Source organism: Miscanthus floridulus, chromosome 14, assembly GCF_019320115.1.
Source record: "Miscanthus floridulus cultivar M001 chromosome 14, ASM1932011v1, whole genome shotgun sequence".
Lineage (NCBI taxonomy): Eukaryota > Viridiplantae > Streptophyta > Magnoliopsida > Poales > Poaceae > Miscanthus > Miscanthus floridulus.
The window spans coordinates 19360835-19385017 of record NC_089593.1 but is presented as its reverse complement, the minus strand read 5'-3'; the positions used below and the strand labels follow the sequence as shown (position 1 = coordinate 19385017).

At 46.1% G+C, this 24183-nt stretch overlaps 4 protein-coding genes across 4 annotated transcripts; 1 reads left to right on the top strand and 3 right to left on the bottom strand.

The window, feature by feature from the left end:
* The first annotated feature begins 4589 nt into the window (after nt 1-4589).
* LOC136503139 (citrate-binding protein-like) lies at nt 4590-5406 on the top strand. Its single transcript, XM_066498315.1, has 2 exons — nt 4590-4865; nt 5017-5406. The coding sequence occupies exons 1-2, from the start codon at nt 4590-4592 to the stop codon at nt 5404-5406; spliced, it is 666 nt and encodes a 221-aa protein (XP_066354412.1).
* Nucleotides 5407-5714: 308 nt separating this feature from the next.
* On the bottom strand, nt 5715-13222 carry LOC136505983 (phosphoglucan phosphatase DSP4, chloroplastic-like). The gene is made up of 12 exons (XM_066501109.1): nt 13196-13222; nt 12596-12672; nt 12439-12515; nt 11902-11982; nt 10946-11005; nt 10739-10795; nt 10533-10628; nt 9190-9271; nt 8483-9081; nt 7452-7565; nt 6458-6515; nt 5715-6171 (listed from the first exon to the last, which is right to left on the bottom strand). The coding sequence occupies exons 1-4, from the start codon at nt 13215-13217 to the stop codon at nt 11931-11933; spliced, it is 228 nt and encodes a 75-aa protein (XP_066357206.1). The 5' UTR covers nt 13218-13222; the 3' UTR covers nt 5715-6171; nt 6458-6515; nt 7452-7565; nt 8483-9081; nt 9190-9271; nt 10533-10628; nt 10739-10795; nt 10946-11005; nt 11902-11930.
* An 815-nt stretch (nt 13223-14037) lies between these two features.
* Nucleotides 14038-16486, bottom strand: LOC136505982 (exocyst complex component EXO70C1-like). The gene has a single exon (XM_066501108.1). The coding sequence runs from the start codon at nt 16348-16350 to the stop codon at nt 14299-14301; it is 2052 nt and encodes a 683-aa protein (XP_066357205.1). The 5' UTR covers nt 16351-16486; the 3' UTR covers nt 14038-14298.
* A 4429-nt stretch (nt 16487-20915) lies between these two features.
* On the bottom strand, nt 20916-24046 carry LOC136504677 (probable mediator of RNA polymerase II transcription subunit 26c). Its single transcript, XM_066499648.1, has 9 exons — nt 23354-24046; nt 23164-23232; nt 22965-23047; nt 22776-22849; nt 22609-22661; nt 22183-22228; nt 21957-22102; nt 21498-21594; nt 20916-21282 (listed from the first exon to the last, which is right to left on the bottom strand). The coding sequence occupies exons 1-9, from the start codon at nt 23738-23740 to the stop codon at nt 21167-21169; spliced, it is 1071 nt and encodes a 356-aa protein (XP_066355745.1). The 5' UTR covers nt 23741-24046; the 3' UTR covers nt 20916-21166.
* Nucleotides 24047-24183: the final 137 nt, after the last annotated feature.

Sequence of the window (24183 nt, the reverse complement as noted above, 5' to 3'; positions counted from 1 at the left end):
GTGAGCTCTGACTCGTCCAAAAATCACTCCGTCGCTCGATCCCACGGCGCGCATCGACGCCAGGGTCAGTGAGCTCTGTCTCGTCTAAAACTAACTACTTCACCTGATCCCACGGCATGCATCGACGCCAGGATCAGTGAAGCTCCGTCTCGTCCAAAACCCTTGACTAACTCCCTCACTCGATCCACGATGTGCACCGACGCTAGGATCCACAAGCTCCCTCTCGCCCAATCTCTCAAAACAACTAAAAATTGCCTTGGCTGCACAACGACGCCTTGGTCGACAAAACTTTGTCTCAAAACAAAAAAACTCCCCCACTAACAACACAGAAAACCCCCCAACGGTTCTGCCCAAATCGCCCAGGGGCTCAGGGCCCGTGGGTGCGCTCTCGCGCATCCGCCGGCAAGGCAAAAATCCCCCGGATGATTCTACCCGAATCACCCGGGGGCTCGGGGGCTCGGGGGCTCCTGTCGGGTTCATAAACCTAGGGTCCCTCAGGGACCGGCTTCCATGCCAAGGCTCGGCCCAAGAGTCTAAAACGATAGGCTGAAAGGGCGGCCCAGTCACCAACCGGAAGGACTGGCCGAAGAGGAACAACACCCTCTCATCGGTTGCTTTGGCCCACCTCTCTGATCGGAGGGTTCGCTTCGACTCCAGCCGCCACCGGACAGCCTCTCCGATTGGAAGGTCTGGCCCAAAACACTACTTCTGGCTCCGACCCCGTGTCTCCAACCAGGGGTCGCAGGAACCGTGCTCACCGCTCTTCTCCGACCGGCGCACTCAGAGCCGACTGGAGCCATCCGACCGGGTACGCCCGCTCGGTAGAAACCAGAAGACGTGCGGAGAAAGGCAAGACAAGGCTCACAAGACAAAACCACTATACCAGGGACCATACCCTGCGCAGAACAGTACTCTGTAGCCACCCTAACACAAATAGTATTGTAGGCGCCGACATCTCCCTCTACGGTATTGTAGGGGGCGCTAAACCTCCCATTCGGTAAGGCCCCCCACGTGTCTCTAGGCATCGATAGCGGTATGGGCACCAGGATTTACTGTACCAGGTGAACATAGCGAGACTCCTCACATGCCTCTAGGTATCAAACAGTATTTGCAGGTATCGACGTCCACCATCCCTGAAAAAGGCAGCACGACCTCCCATGTGCATCTGACATTCTACAGTGACAGCAACAGTGTTGTAGGCGCCAACCACTATCTTATACCCACCGGTGTGGGCAACAAGGCTTGAAAGGTGTGGGCAACAAGGCTCGGCAGCATACGTACCCTCACCCTCTCACTTGTAAAGCCGTCCCCTTCATCTATAAAAGGGGGTGCGCTTCCACCAACAAGGAGGACCGAGTCCAGTTGGCCAGAGTTCCTTAGATCGATAGCTCACAACCACAGAACCGCTAGGTTCGGACCTCAAGCACCCGCTTGAACACTTAGCTCATAGCGAAGTTCCTGTCACTCTCGGCCCTTCTGCCCGGAGCCGACCGGACCTCTTGTACACCCCATCTTTGTCCTTCTCGTTTGTAACCCCACTGCAAACTTCGAGCATCTAGACTCGGGAATAAAGTCACCGACCGACCCCGACTGGATGTAGGGCACATAGCCTGAACCAGTATAAATCCTGTGTCATTGAGTGCTAGGCCACCTCCGATCACAACGTACAGCAAAACTACAAATATTCACTAGTTGGTCACTTTCTGCACCGACACAGGGTTTTTAGAAAAATATTTTATTTTTTAAAAAAAATGGTTTTGCAGGAAATGAACTAATCAAGTTTTAATTTGTTGTAAAGTTTTAAAAAGTTCAAAATTTTAGTGGTTTTTATTATGATGCAAAACACGGGTGTTACAGATTCTAAAATTCTAACACCTAAATTAGAAGAAAAACATGATTCTATGAGTACAAAGTACTAGAAGTCTATAATACTATACAAATAATTAATACAGATTAAAAAATGAACAAGGAAAAAATACTTAGGGCCTAGACATGAACTGAAACACTAATCGGTGATCGGCGATCGAAATTCACAAGAAGGCAAGAACCAAGATGAAGTCATCGTAGAGGTGGAGCCCTGCCTGGTCGCCGCCATCATGCGCCGTTCTCCGGCAGTCCAGCTCTCCGTGGGGCGCGACGGCTCAGTGTGTGCATCGGCACTCGGGCATCGGCGCGGCTCCTCGCCTCCTCTCTACCCGAGGGCCGATGGTCTAGGGGCCAGGGCGGGGCGGCTAGGTGCGGCTGGGGGTAGATGTTGACGGTTTGGACAGCTGGGGCTTCTACCTCCCTTTCCCTGGCTCTCTTTTCCTCCCCGTCATCTTCCTTCTCCCTTGTTGCCGACCAGTTCGGCTTGCTGCTAGCTGGCTTCAGCTGGTTCCGGCAGTAGGCATCCACCTCAGCGTGCTTCGTGGTTCGGTGCGGAGACTGTCGGAGGCCTTGCACGACGTGGTTGATGCGGGGCTAGCTTGGCAGGGGTTGGGATGTGGGCGGGCTAGGCGACTAAGGCTTCTTCTGATCCCGAACCTCTTCTCCCTGCCTTCTGCCTTTCCCCTTCCTTAGGCTGTCTTCTGCGGCGGTTTTGGCCGGACCTGCTTACTATTGACCGGCTTTGCCGGGTCTAGCGGGGGTGGTCTCTCCGAAAGGCTTCTCCCAACGCTTCTCCTGGCTGGTGTCCCTAGGGGCGACAAATGGGCGAGCTGCTGCTAACCTATCGCTGTAGCTTGTCTCCATGGTAGGGTCGGGTCTCTGGCGGCGACGGTGTGGAGGTTTCTTGAGGTCGGGTCGAAAGCTTGGATGACGACATCTGCGGGTGCCGTTTTCTTGTTGGAGGCGTCCTTTCCTACCTCTCCTCGTACCGTAGTGGATGTTGCAGGTGAAACCTTCCCTTGGCAGGCTACCTTGTCTGCGCTTTTAGCGTCATTTCCTCCTTGGAGGCTTTGCTAGGCATTCCAGTTCCACGGTTGCTCCTTGTCGTCTAGCCTTGGTTGGTGCCCGATGTCACTCTGCAGGTCGTCGTATTTCTTTTGTTCTTATTAGAGGTTTTTGAGTTGTTAGTTGGGTCGACTCGACCAAGTTGGAGCAGGTAGTGGCGTGAGTTTGGATAGTTGTGTAATGGTACCAAAGTTGTGTAGGATGAGTAGTGCACTCTCCTCAGCTGTATGGTTTTAGGGCTTAGTTTCTATTAAAAAACATGGATAGGCACTTGCCTTTTTTTCTTTCTTCGTCTAATAGAAATCGTGGCAAAAATTTTTATCGTCCTTTCTAAAAAAAGGATTTCATTTTCTACTGCTATAATTTGATTATCTCCTAACGACTCTCATCACTTGTCACAAAAGAAGGTTTAGGAGCTCCAAACAAGCTGTCGTAGTATTTGGTGATATACTTTTTAAGGTCAACATCATCACTTATTATACCCTCCACTTGTTCCAATTGATATCACTAATTAAAAGTACTAAGTATATAGGTATCCCCTTCCAATATTTTTTTTTGAACTTTACTCTATGATTCCGTTTTAATCCTTCCTCGATAGCTGTGCTAGATAGTATTTGATTTTTTTTACGGAGGAAAACTCTGGTTTGATAGAAAGCAAATGTTCAGGATACAGACACACAAACCCGGCTGGGGATACACCACAGTTAGCAACAAAACAATTCAAAGGCAACTTCAAACCAGAGGAGCGCAAAGACCATCACACCTAAGACTACGATCAACAACCGAACAAAAGCGTCCACCAGAAAGGCTACAAACAAGAAAATAAACGATAACTGCAAGAGCCAGACCACCCATCAGATAACTCCTTCAACTTCGAGATCTTCAGTTCGCCTCCGGAATTCCTTCAGCCATTTCTTCATTGTGTCGATCTTGTCCGCCAGGAATCTTGCATCTTGTTCCTTCAAAAGAATGTGCCATTTCTGAAGATACTGAAAATTTTTATGAAAGACTTTGTTAGACGATTGTGAAAACTTTCTCTCAATCCCCATTTTATTTCTGACATTTCACAGTCCCCACAAAACAATACTCCCTCCATTCCAAATTATAAGTCGCTTTGACATTTTTTGTTCATCCATTTTGCTATATATCTAGACATATATCTAGATGCATAGTAAAATAGATGTACCAAAAAAGTCAAAGTGATTTATAATTTAGAACGGAAGGAGTAGTAAACATAAACAACTTGACATAATAATTCTTTTCCCCCAAGACAATCCAGTGACCAAAGACATCTTGCATGTTTCTCGGGCTCCTTTCCTAAATATATATTCCGAAATTGCATAATCTTTGGAGTTCCAGTCTTCCGAGCCAAACAACAAAAACATTTACAGGCTGCAGGTGAACTGACAAATATCTTTGCAGGCTAACTCTGAATATTCAGAAACAGCCACGGCAAGACAGTGGCGTCAGCGTTAATTACTTTTGCTGACCAATAGTTCATTAACTTCGAAGCCGGCCGTTCAAAGGAATTATCTAAGGAAACGGCCTGTTCACACAAACCAGCATAGCAGCATCTTATATATGCAGCAAACCTGTTCATCAGAATTTGTGTCAGTGAAGTGAACTCGAGAAGAAAGCCCATCCACACGATCGAGCAAATGGCTCCTGCTTCCTCCCTGCCATGGCCTCTCCTGCTCCTGTTCATCGTCTTGGTCTCGTGGTGCGGTCAGTGCTCTGCCGGCGTTGACCCGACCCTGGGCTTCATCGCTGTCAACCTCACCGAGGACCGGTTCAAGCTGCACCACCCGTACGACCTGCCGCCGGAGCAGCGGTACGAGTTCCGCGACGGCGTGCGGCGGATGTGGGTGTACTGCACCGACAAGCCCTTGAGCCCCGGCAGCCCCACCAAGCCGCGCTCCGAGATCCTCTTAAACGTATATACTAATTAATCTAAGCCAGCAGCATCACTAATCTTCACGATCAACGCTAATCATGTTGCTAATCCTGTCCTATGATTACTAGTAGTGAGCTGTCGTCGTTGCTAATCGTTTCAATTTGTTTTTGGTTTGTCGTTGCTACGTGCAGGTGAGGTACACAACGGGGGTGTGGCAGTTCGAGGGCTACGGGTACGTGCCGGCGGGGACCTCCGGTGTGTCGGTGATGCAGGTGTTCGGCGCGTCGGGGCGGAACACGACGCTGATGTTGCACGTGTACGGCGGCCGGCTCATGTACTACCACGACGAGGCGCGCATCGTCGACGATTCCATCTACGACCGCTGGTTCCGGCTCAACGTGGTGCACGACGTCGGCGCGGGGGCGCTCACCGTGTTCGTCGACGGCGAGGAGCGGCTCGCCGTCGCGGGACATGGCGGGTACCGCCACTACTTCAAGTTTGGGGTGTACACGCAGACGGACCCCTCGCACTACATGGAGTCGTGGTGGAGGGACGTCAAGGTCTACCCCAAACTCGGTTGAGGTTCAGGCTGAAGAACAGAGATCAAATCAGTGAACCTGAATAAAAGATTTGGATTGGACGTAGACATTAGTTGTTTATTTATCGATAGATTTCTGATGTGATTTCGTCTGAACTGAATTCATCTAGCTGCAATGACTGCAACATTACATTTGGAAGAACAGGTTTAAAATGTCATCAGGCAATACATGGGAATGGGATGGGTACGAATTACAGAAACGGTCATCTAGCTGCCCTGACTCCTGAGAGAAGTAGTGTAGTAAGTACAATTCTTAGTACATCGATCAACTGTTGGACCAAATTAGTACAGTAACATTTTTAATTAGCAGAAGAAGAAGACAAATAAAAAGAAGATTTTTGAAGAGGAAAAAAAAAGAGTATGTCTACCCAACAACCATGTGTTTCAGTACAAGCTAGCATATGGTCGTTGGTTGCTTGCATAACACATGATTTCAAACAAAGAAGAAACCATGTGTTTTAGCATAAGCTAGCGCATGGTTGTTGGTTGCTTGCATAACACATGATTTCCAACAGAGAAGAAACTATGTGTTTTAGCACAAGGTGGCACACGTTTGTTGCCTGCCTCTAAAACAATGGATTTTTACAGAACATGTCTAGTTAGAAGCTCCCTGGTACACGTCTCATGTACCTTGTCCCTTCAGACCCAGGATGATATGTCCTTTCATTGTTGAAAATAGTCTCTTCAAGCATCACAAGGGTGATATTCCATCAGGCAGCAGCACTGAAGAGAAGAAGCGCCACACATCCTGCAAGATAATCAGTTCACAGATGCATAGTTTAAGAAGCAGGTCCAAGTACAGAACAAAATGCTTCAAAGTTGGTAGCTATCAACACCCTAAACTGAATATCTATGCATTTAGCTGTCACAGCTGAACTAACCATATGCACGGAATGAAGAATATTCAGTATTTTAGCAACCATCGTGTCTTTACTGGTCTAAGACAAGTAAGCTTGGGCCCTTATAAAACATTACATAACTATTGCACTACTGAAAGTACATTTCAAGTAAGATAAAAAGGCAAGGACTCATACCTATTGTACACCATATATTCATATGTGATCCTAACTCCAGAAATTCTTCCATAAGACCCTATAGTAAGTTCAACATCATATTATTACCAAAGAGATAGTGAAAGAAGGACATCACAAAGAAACAGACAGCAAACCTGTGATATAATCAATGACAGAGCACCAGCATATTGACTTCAAACAAAAAAAACTTAGATTAAGACAGCAGCTGCGACGCACGCCTCCCATACAAAATGGTGCCAAAGTTATATATAAAGACTGGATATTGCACATGTTAAACACCATAATTGCAGTATTTTAAGTGTGCAATTTATTACTTATAAATGTGCAATCAAGAAATGGATACTAAACACAGCTTTCTTGTATAGTGTATGTGTATATGTAACACACAATTAAAAGATGTGAGCTCCTACTATTCCACTACAACAGCCACAAAGACAGCCCAAGACAGCCCAACTATCCAAAACTACAGGAGGATGAGGCTATACACAAGTAGTACAGGGTAAAACAATAATCTTCATCAATGTCATTGTTAGTGGAGGGACCGAGCTCAATTAGGCATGATGGCTACTGCAGCTTAAGCAAAGAATGTGCATCAATTAGGATTTAGAGGCAAGCAAACCGTAGTAACACTGACACACATGTGCCTCCTCCACACACATACACACAAAGACACAAGCAATGGTATGTGCTCACCAGCCTCCTCCCAAATACAAAAAAAAACAACTAGTGTCATGGACTGTGGTGTGCTGTAGGGACAGAAGTGACTATGAATGAGCATAATCTCACACACATCCCAACACAAATGACAAGGAGAAAAAATTGGTTTGGGTAGGTACAAATCACAATAAACATAGTAGAACCAAAGTACAGTTTATGTTCAAATGAAGTGGAATTTCACTGACTTTGTCTGGTGTAGTTAGAAATATTACTTATGATAATCTTGTACAGTTGCACTCCAAAGAACCAAAGTACAACTTATGTTCAAATGGCTCACCCTTGATTTTAAGGCAGTTGGACGAGCCTTTGGCGTTCCAGCTTGGCTCACTGCGGACCTTTTGAGACAACCTCTAGAGATGGGAATAGTAGAGTTCCTGGTGGTGTCAGAATCCTGAAAGTAAACAACTTCATTGTGAGAACAGTTATATAATAACTTCAAAACCGCAGTCCAGAAGTGACCTCTAATGAAATCTATGATGCAGCAGAATGGACTTAATGCTGAATTTAGAGAATACAAACAAAAGAAGTATCAAAATATGTAGGATACCACCTAAGTCTAAAATGACATCAGATATCTATCTCATACAGAGCTTCTGATATTGTGCACTCTAGATGGATAACTCACAAACCCAATAAATTAGTTGATTTGGATCACCTCCCTACCCACTTTGATTAACTTTGCCCTAACCAAATCAAGTAGCTAACCCAGCACTTCTACAAGCACACAAGAACCAAAAAAGAAAATATCCTGTGAGCTTAGTTAAATATCATGTGTCAATATGGCCACCTATAATCTACTTAGGATCGTATCCTCTATCAACTAGAAAATGTCATTCATAGTCAAATAGCTTTTGCATGAGAAGTGATGTCAACAATACTAGTGCAACTACATGCAGTAACACTCAGTTATCAGCCAGCTAACCCCTGGCATGAAAATCCTAGTCCACAACCACAAACAAATGCCTTTGTTACTGCATGTAGTTAGCACAAATCACAATTAACAGAATTCAAGATGTGTTAGCACAAATCACAAGAGATATTTTTTCTATGAAAAGACAATGACAAATAAGAGGGGTGTGCTAGCACAAATCACAATTAACAAAGTTCAAGATGTGTTAGCATAAATCACAATAGATTTTTTTTCTATGAAAGGACAAGGACAAAAATTTGGTGTGGGCAGGCACAAATCACAATTAACTGAGAAAGTACAACAACTTCAACACCACTAGTGAACTACAACAGCTATGGACAAAGAGGTCCATGAACTTCAACAACTTCATATGTCAACTCAAAAAACAATAACCTCACCTGAAATTTTGCAACAGTCTTAGGTGTCCTGAAGAGGCCCTACAGAGACTGCAGGCAACTGAGCTTCTTCCTTGTATTTTATTTGCGCAAATAGTTCCTAAAAACTTTGCACAACCCATAGTACAATATCATATTTTTTTAACCAGACTTCTAAGTGTGATCAAAAGTAGTAAGCACCGCTTCACTACAGTTCTGCGATCATAGCATAGGCCAAAGAAAAATGAATGTATGGTACATTAGAAGCTGCAGGGCAAAAGGAAATCAAATTGCTCACCATGGTCAAGGTTTATGGTGCAAAGTTCCACTGAACACACCCTAATAAAAATCAAACACAAGTTAAGAACAATAGATAAACTTGTTGTGTCGAAATATTGGCTGCTAACTACAACAGGTTTATTTATCAATTTGTATAGATGGAACTGACGGCCACCAGCCTCAACGGGAACACTAACTGGCTGGTCCGCAACTGCATTCTATATTGATTTCTTATAATTTTCAAACACATCTTCAAAGCCAACCAAAGTAACCACGACCTAGACAGGCTTCTTTCCACTAAGCATGATTGCAGCAGATTTCTTCATCAACATGCTATCAGCAGCCTATAAGATACACAATAATTGGTACGATGAACTTAGCCCAGCAGAGAGAATATACAATCCTAACATATGCTAAAAATGAAAGAATTATTAAAATAAAAATACACTTACATAGACAGACAAGCCCTTGTTTCTTTAAACGAAGAACCATCTCATTTTCTAGTGTACAAACTTGATCCAGTATATAGACAACCTAGACAGTAATAAAGTAAACTCATGACTTTCAATAAGTGTAGGAACAGGAAAATGGTTGGTTCTTACACTGAAGCTGCAACCGCAACATCAGACCCAAACTAATTATCGTGCATTCAGATTAGCTGGAGAATGTTCAAATTAAAAATGTGGAAATATATGTTGGGCCTCAGATTAGCATTTTGGCACCACTACAAAGTTTTTACCCACCCAGTTTCCCAAATGCATTCTAAAGACAAACACACACACTAATTCTCAAGCTAAATTAGATCTATTCCTTAAAGAGAACACTTGTATTAAAATAGAAATGAGATGCACTCCTTAAAAATGCATTGTCTAGTGCTTACACTGAAACAAAAGACCCATTTCTAGTCCCAAATAGCCCATCCAGAAGAATATCGATGCCCTAAAGCAAGAACAATTGCATGCTCTAAGTTAACTAAAATAGTGACAAAGTTATTTATAAAGACCAGATATTGCACATGTTACACACCATAATTGCAGTAGTTGAAGTGTGCAATTTACTACTAATAAATGTGCAATCAAAAAATGATGCTTCTACATTATGAACTGCATAACAATGAAGGCATAATCATGTGAGGGGAAATCATATTTGTAATTTTGATTTAGGCATATCTATCTAAAGCAGATTGTAAGACACAAGTTGTGCAAAATGGAGCAGATAGTACTGTATACATATCATTTTTTCCATAATTGATATTAAACATGAGAATTTGTGAGAGCCTTTTATTGTAGTATGAAGGTACAAAACGTTAACTGTCGAGTGCATACGACAAAACAAATAATATCCCAAAACTAGTTTAAAGTAACCTACTGCGTTATTGACAATTTGACAGCTGCATTAAAATTATGCTGCTTACAATCATTGCCAACATTAAGAGTTAACCAGGATAACGGCCTTCCTGTTTGAGACAATGTCTGAGCTAGCATGCTAAAACCCAGATGAATGGCCTAGTTTCATCCGCAAAGCAACCACATAGGGACATATATATTGCCAGTTTAATCCACTAAGCCTCATACAGAATCTATATATATGTGCTCCCTCCAATCCAATATATATGACATCCCCACCGCAGGGGCCAGTTCAGTTAACAAAGACTGCTTTGTCGGAACGTCATATAAATATGGCAGAGGTAGACAGGTAGTAGCATCTAATTTATTATGCAACTTCAATAAATGCCCTAATCCTAGTCACGTTCGAAAGGGAAATCTTTAAACGCTCAATTGAAGGAAAAACATACCTGGCCCTAGCCAATGTCGAGCCCAGAAATTTCAACAGAGGAACAACCATCGTCTTCCCACTTCAAAGTGATTGTGTTTTTGGATAATCCTATCAGCTAAATAATAAGACAGTCATCGCTTAGTAGAAAAATCTTTGACTCGCCTTGATCTGTATCCACTTCTCCATCATAACTACTACTGAGAAATTAGTACAATATTCACTTACAATGTTAGCAGTTGCCAACTTAATGGCTTCCAACTTCTGAAAGCAAGCCTGTTTACTCTACAAAATGAAAAATGAATTTAAGAACAGATAATCATTAGATGTTAGTTTTCCAATGCACAGATAATCAGCATATTATCTTTTCTTCCAACAAACAGAACTGCTGAAATATTCAAAAAAAAAAAGGTTGTACCAACTGCAATGAATTACCTACAACAGCTGATGTCCTCCGTTGAGACCGTACCCAAGAATCCAGAACATATAAGCCAACTGAAATTTACAAAAAGTGCTCGGACTTAGAAAGCTATCAAACAACAATGCTCAAGGTTGTGGACAATAACAAATTATAGCCAATGATGTGTCCCCCTAAGTACTATTTTCTAATTAAGTTACATAACTTGGAAGAAATTAGACCCAGTCAAATCTTGAGGTTATTAAAGCGCTACAAAGCTGCAGACTGTAGCATTTGTATTTATGATGTCAGTGCGTCATGGGATGCTTTTTTTTATCTAGGCATAACTTTGTAACTTGGGGGATTGGTACTTAGTACTCTTTCTAAAGCACATAAGCATGGTTTTCTCCAAAAGGTTTGCTTTCATTCAACCTGGTTATGAGCAATATATGAAAAAATAATGTAAACCTAGTGCAGCAAAAGGATCTATAGAGAAACAAATGGACTCTGTAAAACAATAGGCTGTCTTGGGAAACAAAAAAAAACAGTGCTATGTAAACCTACTGCAACAGCAGGAGCTCTTCCAAGTCCAGCAGTACAATGTATATATGTTACACCACCATTACAGTTGATAAGCTTGTGCAGTTTGCTAACCACAGCAGGAAGCCTCAATCGCAAATCAAAAGCATCAAAATCCCCGTTGTGATTAAATATAGGAACAGTTTAAATATGCAGAATAACGGCAATAGGGGAAAAAAGCGGGCACTTAGATCAATGCTAGGAAAACAAACTGGCAACCGGCATATAAGTGTCGTTCGATGGAAATACAGATCCACTATTTCCTCAAGAGACTATACAGCTTATAAACTTAACTAATGGACATTACCCCATGGTGAAAATGATTTGCTTAATTGTATATAAACAAGGCCCGTGATTTATGCCACAAAGTTCTTGGCCCTAAACTTCCAAAAAGAAACAACGACGGTTTGGGTACCTAATTTCAGCACGGCAGTGCATGATATCTTATAATTGAAGAGAATAATCTTGAATGGCACCGATGTCAACTCCAAAATATCTGAACAAGTTGGATGGTAAAGGAAGAAAGATATATTCACGGAATGGAAGCATCAGATGGCAGTGGAAACAACAAAAGACCATTTTATTAAAATACGAATAAACTTTTAGAAGATGTTTTGTGCTGCATTGACCAACATAGACACATAAAAGATTAGACTACTAGGGCTGAAGTTCATTTTTATAATATTGATATCTAACATAGTCAGCATGAAAAGGGAGTAACCCAGGTAGTTTCTCAGTTCAAATCAGAGGTAGCATCTATTAATTCATAACAAAACTACAAAGACTGGGTGACTGTTTTGTTGTGTTTGTTGCTGAAATAAAGGGATTAACTTTACGAGCTGTCTGGTTTAGCAAATTTGAGCCCTTAAAAGGGCGTATGAAATTGATGGTTTCAAATCAAAAGATTGGTAAAGGTAGCTGATTATGCATTACAAAATATTAGTGGGGATACTCAAGATCTGAATCTTGCTGCAAGCAGAATACAGTTTTTACACCAATCTTCTGAAGCTTATTAACATCAAGTGGGCTCTGCACATGAATGCAGATAATCAGACAGAGGTAGGGACTATGGAGCGATATTTCTGTATAAAGAAGAATGTGACAAGCACCTGTAAGCAGGATCCTACAATCAAGTCTGGGGGTATGAAATTGTAGTTCATTCCAAGTTCATGTCTATATGTCAACGCTATAGTAACAAGGAAAAAAGGAACACATATCAGAGAAGTTAATAGACCAAACTTACTAAAAGAGTAATGCAATCACAGGGGTTAGATGGCAAGCACAATGTTGAAGCATGAAGTGGTAACACAATTGTTATTGCAACAAAATTACATGTGAAGCACTATCGCAGGATCAGATTTTGGCAGACTGGACATGGTAAGTTAAACATTCAGGAACAACTGTTCATAATCGCCAAAATGTGTTCGAATCCAGGAAGTAGACGGAAAGGAAACTGTCAGACTGGAATGGAGAGTGAGTGTTTGTTACACATGTGGTCTGATCACACTGACAGCTCAACACTCTGATTGTGACACACGTAGGAGTCTAGGAAATATTTTATTTCCTAGCTATAAATTCATCAAGTCAACAATCAATTTGCCAAAATGTGATAAGACAGTTAGCGTCTAACAAGGCCTAACACTACAAGCAACACACGCAGAAGCAGGCATTCTCTTAGTAGCACACGCAGAAGCAGACATTCTCTTTACCTGCCCCCATAGCCTGCGTCATGTTAGTGATGTGCCCATCTCCACGGCGTTGCTCTCGGCACCGGAAGTGGACGCCCCTGGTGCCTGCAACTGGCAACCCACAACACGATGATTCAACAGCTGAGGGTCGTCAACGAGGTAACGAAACGACACTAGCACTGACAGGAAGAGTAACCGGTGATTCAGCCATTGTAGCCTGCCAGCCTCTATCGAGATACCTTATCCTCAGTCTGAGGATAAGATTTCCGTTGTCGAAATGAAATCAGAAATGACGAGGTGGCGCTAAGGCTTACAGTTTTGACAGTGTTTGATCGGCGACTGCCACCGCGAACCATCGCCTAACCGCCCAGAGACAACGAAATCAGATTGAGAAAAAACATAACAGAATGTCCACAGAAACACACGGATGGATAGGTCCGAAGCCTCACCAGATTAAGTGGAGAGGGCCGCCTCATCGACCTAGATCCCACGATTGGAGGCTCCCTGGAGGAAAATCCATGAGCGGAGCGGGGCAGGCGAGCGCGTAACCGGAGGACGAACAGAAGCGAATCGAGGGGGGAGGGAGGGAGGAAGACAAGGTGGGGAGGGGCACTTACTTGAGCAGGTTCTGGAGGCAGTTCACAAAAATGTCGCACAAAAATCGCCAACAGATCACAGGGGTGTGAATACGAGACGGAGAACACAATAACAAGGTTGGATTCACACAACAAAAGTGATAGAATTGAATAGAAATTCACAAACCCTAGAAATCGCCAGCAGATTACCCTCCACCCCCCATCCGCTGTGCAGGTTCCCCACCCTCCTCCCAGCCTCGAGAGAAATGAATACAAAACGGCGCGACTCCCGTGATTAAAAAAAAAATAAAAAGGCCGCCGTAGCCCACAGCTCAGCCCGTGTGCGGAGGGGGCGCTAGCATGAATCGCAATGCGCGATGGACGGACACAAAATTCATGTGTTTTTTTTATAAAACAGATGTGTGTTGTATAGTATTTCTGAAAAAAAAACAATACATTGCTTTGCTCAAATCGATAATGGATGGATTAGCTGGACCGACCAATGGACGTGGTGCTGTCAAGCAACAAGCTATAGTGTTGTTATTATTGTCATGTCCTCCTCCTGGTCATGGACGTGGCGTTACCGTCGAAGAGCTCGTCGATGATGGTCTCCACGTCCTCGGCGCTGAGCTTGACGTACTTCTCCGTCTGCCTCCCGGCGCTGAAGTGCTGCACGAACCGACCGAGGAAGGAGCGGTAGGCCGGCACGACGACGGCGGCGATGGAGACGCGCAGCTCCGACTGCAGCTGCTCGTCGCTCACCACCCACGCGCCCTGCGTCCGGTGGATCTCGTCCATGGTGGCGTTGAACTGCTTGAACCGCTCCTTGAGCACCGGCTTCTGCACGTGGCCCTTCACCGTCAGCACGCCGTCGTCGCGGAGCAGCCCCAGCACGCGGCTCCACGCCTCCCGCTGGTAGTTCTTGTGGTACTGCCGCAGGTTGGTCGACTGCTTCCGCGCCCACGCCTCGCCGAGCATCGCGTTCGTCTCCGGCGACCCGCGGATCTTCTGCAGCATGTACCGCCCGTTGTTCATCAGGAAGATGCTGCTCAGCGACGGGTCCTTGTACAGCCGCGACTTGGCCTCCAGGTTGCCGTGCAGCAGCTCCATCACCTCCATCAGCTGCGCCGCGAACGGGTTGCTGTCGTCTCCATTGCCGTGGTGGTGCTCGCGGAACACCTGCTCCAGCGTGCTGTTGTACTCGCACGCGTACTTGAGGTAGTTCATCACGTAGCGGGTCAGCGGGTGCACCGCGCCGCCGGGCACCGGCTGCTTGCCGGCGTCGGCGCGGATCGAGCTCTCCAGCTCGCGGAAGATGGCGGCGGCGGACTCGCCGAGCCGGGACCGCACGGCGGCGATCTCGGACTTGAGCTCCGCCAGCCCCGAGTGATGGCTGTGGTGCTCGGCGGCCGCCGGCTCGTCGGCGGACAGGAAGGCCTCGATGACCGGGGACGCGTCGCGGACCGCCTCGTACATGTCGAGCACCTTGAAGAGCTTCTCCGCAGCGCGCTTGGTCATGGCCACGGCCTCCGTGAAGCTGAGCATGTGCAGCATCACGCAGCGGGACAGGTCCGCGAAGATGCCGCGCCCCACGGCGGCGTGGCGGCCGGCGAAGACGCGGGTGCACAGTTCGTGCTCCGTGGACAGGCCGACGTTGATGGCGTGCCGGAACGCCTTGGTCCACGTCACGATCACCGCCTCCAGCGCCTCCCACGTCATCTTCACCACGTCGTCGATGTTGGACTTCTCGTAGCCCAGCCCCTGCAGCGTCGCGTCGAACGCGTTCCGCCGCGCCACCAGGAACATCTGCGAGCACTCCGTCACGTACCCGGCGGCCACCAAGGCGTCGGCCATGGCGCGGAGCCTGTCCACGGTCTCCGCCGGGTACGGCGGCGCGGAATCCTTCCCGGCGCCGGAGTCCGACGCCGGCGGAGGCGCGAGGACGCAACGGTCGGGCTCGTGCGCGCCGCCCTGCTCTCCCCCGGCCGTCTTGGGGACGCGCGGGTCCTCGAGCAGCCCGTGGAACTCTTCCTCGAGGAACGCCATGGCCCAGTGCAGCGCGGAGGTGACGCGGTTCACGGCGGCGGCGTGCTTGCCGCCGCCCTCGGGGCTCTTGCCGAGCGCGGACGAGAGCGCCGCGATGCGCGTGATCGCGGCCAGTAGCGCCGACGGCTCGCCGCGGGCCTCCGCGGCCCACTTGTCCTCGACGCCCTCGGACCTGGTGACCAGAAGCTCGACGGCGGAGGCGAACCTCTCCAGCGTCGCCTCCGTGACGCTCACCGGCGCGTCCTCGTCCTTGCCCGCGAGGAACACGTCGACCTCCGCCGACAGCGCGGCGAGGTCCGGCTCGCCGCCTCCCCCTGCACCCGAGCCCGGACCCTCGCCGCCGCCGCCGCCTCGCGCCCCATGGTCACCCTCCTCTTGCTCGTCCTCCTCCTTGATGGACTGCTCCCTGGAGCCACCGTGCGGAACGTCCCTCTTGTCGCGGAGGGCGCCCAGGGAGAAGTTGCGGTCGACCTCCCGGGTCCTGCCGCCGTCGTCGCGGGTGGTCGCCGGCGAGAAGCTGCTGGACTTGTAGGGCGCTTGGCTCCGGCTGTCCATCTCCGGTGGGTGGCCGGCCGGGTGGAATGGGGGAGGAATGAGCAATGGCGAGGCCAGTGGTTGTTTGTTCGCACGGATGGCTGAAGAGGCATGCAGAGCAAGAGAGAGAAAGAGAAGGAGGCGGTGAGGTGGTGGCTAGAGAGAGAAAGCCGGTTTGCGCGGGAGTTGAGACATCAGGCACGTTACGCTTGGAACGGCTTCTCCGTGATCCCGTTTTAGCTGGCCGGCAACGAGAGGTGCAGAGGTATCCTCTCTCTTCATGAGCATGATTTTACGTGTAGATATAAATTCAAATTCAAGATTTATGGTCAGCAAGATTTTAGGTGAAATTTAAGGGAAATGCTATATTATAAGTGCTCTTTTTAGAGAAAAACAATCTAGAGTTAACCTTAAGCTCATCTTCAACCTTATTATCTTCCCATTCATTCATTGGCCTCGTAGCTGCCGCATCCGAATACAGATAACATATTAGGGTAAACAAATGTTATCGGTTCGTCCCAATGTCTCTCCGTTTTTGGTTGCCTCCTCTGTCAATCTGTCCCTCTCAAATCCCTTTGTAAGGCCATCGAATACAATTTTCCTTATTGATCTCTTTTCATTGGTGTATGAAGAGACCGTGCTGGTGGATATAGGGGAAAGTTAAATATGCCCTGGCATATGCTTCCATCTGCGTTGCCGTTGGATACGCATCATAAGCGAAAAAAAAACTACGTACCATAGAGACAAAGAAATTGTAAGGAAGGTACCATTGCTTAGTTTGCTTGACATCATAGATGATGCCATCAAAACCGTCCAATTTGCATAGTGCATCCATCTTCTTCTTCCTTCTTTCATCATGAAGTTGCTCACTTCAAAGCTTAGGCCCTGTTTGGTTGAGCTGTGGCTGTGGGAAAAAGCTGCTGTGGGCTGTGAGCTGTGGAAAAGCTGCTGTGGGCTGTGAGCTGTAGAAAAGCTGAAAGCTGTTTGGTTAAACAAGTATAAAATATACCTTTTATCTTTATCTCTCTTGAAACAACTATGGAAGAGCTTTTTATTCCACCAATTTCGAAAAGCAGAAAGCCAAAAGCCAAAAGCAGAGTCAAACCAGCTTTTAAAAATGAACTACGGAAAAGCAGCTGCTTCTGAAAAAGCACCCTCCAAAAGCAGCCCCTTTGGTTGGGCTTTTGGCTTTTGGGGCCAAAAGCCAAAGCCAAAAGCCCAACCAAACATGGCCTTAGGGCGATGAGTGGAAGAACCTATATCATAGCCTTGTTTAGATCCAAAGTGTAAAGTTTTGGGGTGTCACATCGGGTGTTAGATAAGGGTGTTACATAGGGTGTTCGGATACTAATAAAAAACAAATTACAGAATCCGGCAGTAAACCGCGAGACGAATTTATTAAGCCTAATTAACTCGTCATTAACACATGTGTACTGTAGCACTTTATTGTTAAATTATGGACTAATTAGGCTTAAAAGATTCATCTCACAAAGTAGTCGCAATATGTGCAGTTATTTATTTTTTAGTCTAATGTAATACTTCCTGCATTTGTCCAAACATTCGATGAAATAGGGTGTAAAGTTTTAGGGTGGAAAATAAATAAGGGCCATATATGTTACTTAACATATGTATATGAGTAAATTTAATTTATTTGAACTAGTGTAAAATTCTAGTATCCAATCATATCTATTTTGTCAATTAATTTTAAATTTAACTAGATTTATATAAATAGCATCAACATTTAATCTCTAAATATGTTTATAAAAATATATATTGCAAATTAATCTAATAATACTTGTTTGGTATTATAAATACTAGCACCTTTTTATATATTTGGTCAAATTTGATATTAGCTGACTCCTAAAAAAGTGAGATATGCACTTCTTTTTGAACAAATAGAGTAGAGAAACATTACTAATGTTGGTCCTGTTTGCTTGTCTAATGAGCCTAAGCCATACTGTTTCAGCGAAGGAACAATATTTTTCTCTCATAACAAATCAGCGAGCAGTACTTTCAGTCATGACTTTTCAGCGAGAGTGAACAGGGCCAAGTGACCGTACATATTACTTTTTGAAATGACCGTACATATTGGAATATAAAGAACTAGGCAAGGATATATATGGTTAGTATAAGATGTTTCTTTAGATGGGTGTGTTACATGAATGTGGCATGTGTTGTTTATCATCAAATATAATCTTAGTTGTGGTTTAATACAAATTATTCAACAAACTACTAGTACCAGGTTCTTGTTTTCCTTTATTTTGCAGATCAAATAGAGTATAAATATATGATATAGGATTTTTCACATGGACATAAGCATGCATATTATAATATCAATTATTCAATAACTATCACACATTTTTTTATCATCTATAGTTTGCATATACTTATAATTTTTCTAGATTTTTAAAATATTATTTGACATGTAATAATACAAATAGGCCAATAATTTTTATTATTGATTAATCATGAGATTTTTGAATGGTGGCGGTGATGTGACTGTGGGTGGGGAGGGGGCATTGCCCCCCTTCTTAACAGAACCTGCATTGCAACCACATTTGAAGAACATGTACACTTATATGTCAATATCAGGGCCTCACTTGGGTTACTGGTACAACTTAAATTCTTTGTTCAATTTCTGGACTCTGGCTGTTGAAAAAGCTCGAGGGTGCGCAGCGCATCCATCAACTCACTTCAATTTCTGGACTCTGGCTGTTGAAAAAGCTCGAGGGTGCGCAGCGCATCCATCAACTCACTTTCACTGATGATCAAGACCCCCAGAATACATACCCTTTTATAAGCTTGGCGAGGTACGAAGGCTCTGCTCCGGAGTAACTTAGTCCATTCAACTTGTTGCTGATTTATGCCAGATTTTATTTACATCAAGATGAATTTAGCCCTTGTTTAGTTCCAACCCAAAATTCCAAAAAGTGCTACAGTAGCCATCACATCGAATGTTTGCGGCCCGTGCATGGAGCATTAAATGTAGACGAAAAAAAACTAATTGCACAGTTTGGTGGGAAATTGCGAGACGAACGTTTTGAGCCTAATTAGTCCATGTTTGAACACTAATTGCCAAATAAAAACGAAAGTGCTACAGTAGCCCCAAATTCCAACTTCCTGAAACTAAACGCGCGCTTAGGACCACGCTCACCTCCTGCACCGCTGCTTTCTCCCTCCCTGCGTCTCTCCTCCGCGGCCCCTCCCTACCTGTGGAGTAGCCCGCCATCGTCCTCAACCTCGGCCATCCTCCTCCTCGTCGCCCTGCCGCCGACCACCACCCCGCCACAGGTGCCTTCTTCCTCTCCCCTTCTGACCATGATGACCCCCGCCCCTCCCTGGCCCGGCCTCCACCAGGGCCCGTAAGCCGCTCGGCCTCCTTCCCCACTACCTAGCTGGCCTGCCTCCCCCTGGCCGGGCCCTTCTATCCCCGCCGGAGTTGGGAAGGAGAGGGGGGAGACCGGCGAGGCGTGAGCTTGTCGTCTTCTTCGTCTCCGGCGAGGTCGCCGGAACCCTAACCGCCAACGTCGTCTTCTTCGTTTTCGACGCGGGTGCCGTCGCGGGCGCGTGAGGGAGAGGGAGACACACGGGAGGGAGAGGGGGAGAGAGAGGAGACGCGCAGGGAGGGTGGTCGCACCGTCGCGCGAAGTCCCGACGGTCGCGTGTTAGAGTTTCCGATGAATTTACGTTTGACTATTATTGTTTTTGTTCATACAGTTGGAAACATCGGAGAACATGGTCTATGTAATTAAGCATCGGAAGAGCCAGAGAATTCCCACGAGATAACTTGGCAATGCCCACCACGGCATAAACTCAGGCTCCCTAAACATCCTATAAGTGCGACTGCCTAGTGTCTGTTTTTCGCTGCCTCTGCACTTAGCGTGGCGGCGAAAATTGCTATCATATCAAAGTGGTTTAGTCGAAGAGGACGAGGACGGTGCGTGAAAAGAACAGAGATCGTAGATTCTGACAGACGAATCTAGCATGGCAGCATCTTAATGTTACGGATGAAGACGACACAGCCTGTTCGGTTGGCTGGTTCGTATCGTTGCTGGTTTGTGAAGAAGTACTACTAGCTGGTTTGTGTGAGAGAAAAATACTATTTTAACTAAAAATTTACGATCATTTATGATAAGCCACAGCCAAACGAACATACTGACAGGTGTAGAATACTCTGGTCTGGAAGTGCCGAGGACATGGCTCCCCACTTCCCACGACGGGGACAGGAGTAGCACAGGACAGCACACACGAATGTCATGTGGCCTCTAGTTTCCCCAGGCCACGGCCCACGGGAGATGCAAAGCTGCTTTGACTTTTGACTAAACAACTTCAGCTCTTGCCACTGCAACCATCTTCGTGCCAATTAATGCATGCTAGTGCTACTCGTTATTTATTTATTTATTTATATAGGAAAAAAATGACAAACAACGTGCATGATTGGATTCGACTACACGTCCACGCACCCATTCTGCATTGCACGACCTTGTTCTTAGCCTGCTGTCCTATGCAAAAAAGAACAAGGAGAAGAAAGAAACAAAAACAAAAAGCAAAGCAAAACAAAACGAAACAATAGGGCTATCCATCGATTGGTATCAGGTAGGAAGGTGGGTGTCATTAAAAATAACACAATTTGTTTTCCTTCTGTTCTCCAATCTTAAGAGAAGTACAAGCGTAGCCTCATGGACTAGGCAGTATAGACTTATATATCAGTGGACTGGACTGCAGGAGTACAAATCAAACTGGGGAAACAAAAGTTTGCTTTCATATTTCGTTTTTTTTTTTGCTAGTACAAAATAAATATGCGAGTCCGGTATAGGCACGATGGCGGTTAGGCAGATCACCGGTGTTTTGCCAGGAATCCGCCTCCACCGCCCTTGCGTATGAAGGTGTTCCTGTTCTTCGGTTTAGGTATGTCATGGATATCCATCACTTGTATTGTCCTCTGCTTTTTCGCTGAAAGGGGGCGGGAAAAAGATGTTAGAGACATGGGTACCAATGTCACTTCTTTTGGTCCTCACTGTCACATTGTTATCCTGACAGCTTAGCACATTATTTGACAAGTTCAACGGGAAATCAGACCAAGGATTATACGTAGTGAGATGTTATTTAACTTCGTATAAGGCTCTAAGTCAATGGTAGCTATACAGAGCATGCCATTGAAATTTTACCATTTTGCGCTTCCTGGTAGTTTTCCTGAAGCCTCTTCCTGGCTGAATGTAGCTTCTCAGCATCCAAAAGAGTGTTCTTTTGCTCCCTCATCGCTCTCTGCGGAGTGTAATTATGAACATCACATGAAAGAATAGGCGCTGTTATGCTAAACGTGAGCAGAGCAAAGTCAAAAGTCTAAGAAAAGTTAAAGCCTAATTATGATAAGGGCCTTTTTCACTACTTTGCATGATAACATCAATGTGCAGTGAGTGGTGTATAGTGAGGCTAGTGAACAGATGACAACTCCATGCTGCTAGAGTAATGACCTTATTTCCTCTTTTCTTTTCTAGGGAGGACTGAACTTATTTTCAAGCCTTTTTGTTGTGCACTAAACAAAACCAAGCGCATAGTCCCTATGCAATGACAAGCAAGTACAGCTCTAAGAAAAATCAGAGAGGACTGTATGGTCAAAGACTTACAGCTGGTGCTGATGATGAAACAGTAGAATAGTTGTTGCTGTTGTTCTGCTTGGCGTTATGGTATGCAGGAGCAGGGCTCGTTCTACACTTCTCCATTGTTGACTCCACCAAATTATGATTGCCAGACCTCTCTGAGCTCAAAACATCTAAGGTCCAAAATAGGGACCATCAGTACATCAGTACGAGCTATACTTAACCTCTTTAGGGGATGGATATGGGAACTCACTATGCCTTTGTGGGCTGGGGGAATACTTGAAGTCTGAAGCCTGCAACTGCACAATAGCAACAAAATAAAATGATTTCTGTTGGCAAGAATGCCATTGAGACAAGCAAAAGAATTTAAAGGTATAAGAAGATTGATACGAAGCATTTAAATGTTTTGTTAGCCTTTTTAGTTGCTACTAAGACGTGTGCTGCAAAATATGACACTTAGGGAGTAGATGTTTGTTTGATATGCTGTTTTTTGTTTACAGAATGGATTTTAGAAAGGGAAATTGAATTACACACCTTTAGCACGATACTGTTCTCAGGTCAAACCTCTAAGAAAAAAAAATGGATTTACTAAATCTGGTGTGACACAGCTATTTTATTTGCAATACTATACACAAGAAACAGAGGATCGGCCCATATTGGAGCGAGAAAGAATGGTTACATGAGTATTTGACTGGTACTTGGGTTGGACTTTATCAGGTGAGTCACCATCGCCTGCCACCATGAATTAAAGGTATCAAAATTATCACCAAACACAAAGTAATTCCAAAAGCTTTGGAGCTAAACACAATGCATTAGACAAGTTCAAAATTCTGTACAGCACCATACTTATGATCGAGCCACCACCATCAGCACTTGAGTTGTGCAGCCTCACCCAATCATCCACTATCTCCTTCCACTTCCTTCACAACCAAAGACAAAGACAAAGACAAATCCACAATCAGATTATCAGAAGACAGTTATGTCTCATCGATCCAATAGAACATCAGCTTTAACAGCAGCCAGCTGGTTCATCACCTGACGAGCAGCTTCACCAGTTGCCGGACCTCACTGGATGGGTGCTTACGCAGGCCATTCACATGGCGGCCGATGTCCGTGTCCTGCAAAAACAGAATCGCAAACTTTTCACCACGTTGAGCTGCTGCCTCAGAAAGCATCCGAACCAATCTTTCCTTAAACACGACCAACAAAAAGCGAAGCTAAAAGCAAGTTTGACCTGAAGAGCCTTGTAGGTGATGTCCATGTCTGCTAGATTCTGCAGCAGGCTCACCATCTCGTCCTCCGACTGTGAGGAGACCACGCGACAGAGGTACAGATTGCAATGAAGCAGTGAGCCTTTTCTCCCCTTTTGTCAGCAAAATTGCAGTACTGTCAATCAAAGCGGTAAAGATGGGATATTTGAGGACCTGGTCGGGGTCCTCCAGGAAATCCCTGATCGCCAGGATCTTGCTCTCCACGCCGGCGCCGTCATCAGCCTCGCCGTCGACGTCGTCGAGGCCGTCCACGTCGACCTCCTCGTCAGGCGAGGCTGGAGAAGCCGCCGCCGCCGCCGCAGGAGCAGCAGCAGCGACGGCACCATTCGGCTGAGCAGGCGGCGGGTGAGCGTTGGCGTCGCAGCTGCGGCAGCGGGCTGCCCCTGCGTAGAGGCGCTGGACGATGCCGTCGCGGCGCGCGCGCAGCTCGGCGGGGCTGTCCCGCGCGGCGGCGGCGAGCGCCGCGTCCACGAGGCTCCACACGTCCCCTCCGCCGCCGAACGCGACCAGCGCGCGGCGGAGGCGCCCGTCGGAGCTCATACTAGCGGCGGCGGCGGCGGCTCGGCGAGCGGGATCCTCGACGGACGGCCCACACAAGATCTGGTAACGCGACCGGCGGAAATCCTCGGAGGCAAACAAACGCTAGGCTGCCGAAGAAGCGCTCGGCGCCGGCGCCTTCGGCGGGGGCGCAGCCATGCCGGTGCCCGGACGGATCGGTGGGAGAAGGCGATCCGGATTCCGGACTGGTGGAGGAGGAGGCTGGGGAATCGGACTGAAGACGGGAGGGCGGAGTGGATCCGATAAGGGATGTTCGAGACCCGTGCATGGTTGGTTGGCAAAGCGGAGAGATTGGGGGCCAAAAATTCCCGCGGGTACATTCCTTGTTCCCCCGGCTGATGTGTCACAATTCGTTGTGCCGCTTGTTTTTTTTTAAGAAATGTAACCCTTTTTATTTATTTTTTAACAAAATGCGCGAATTGCAA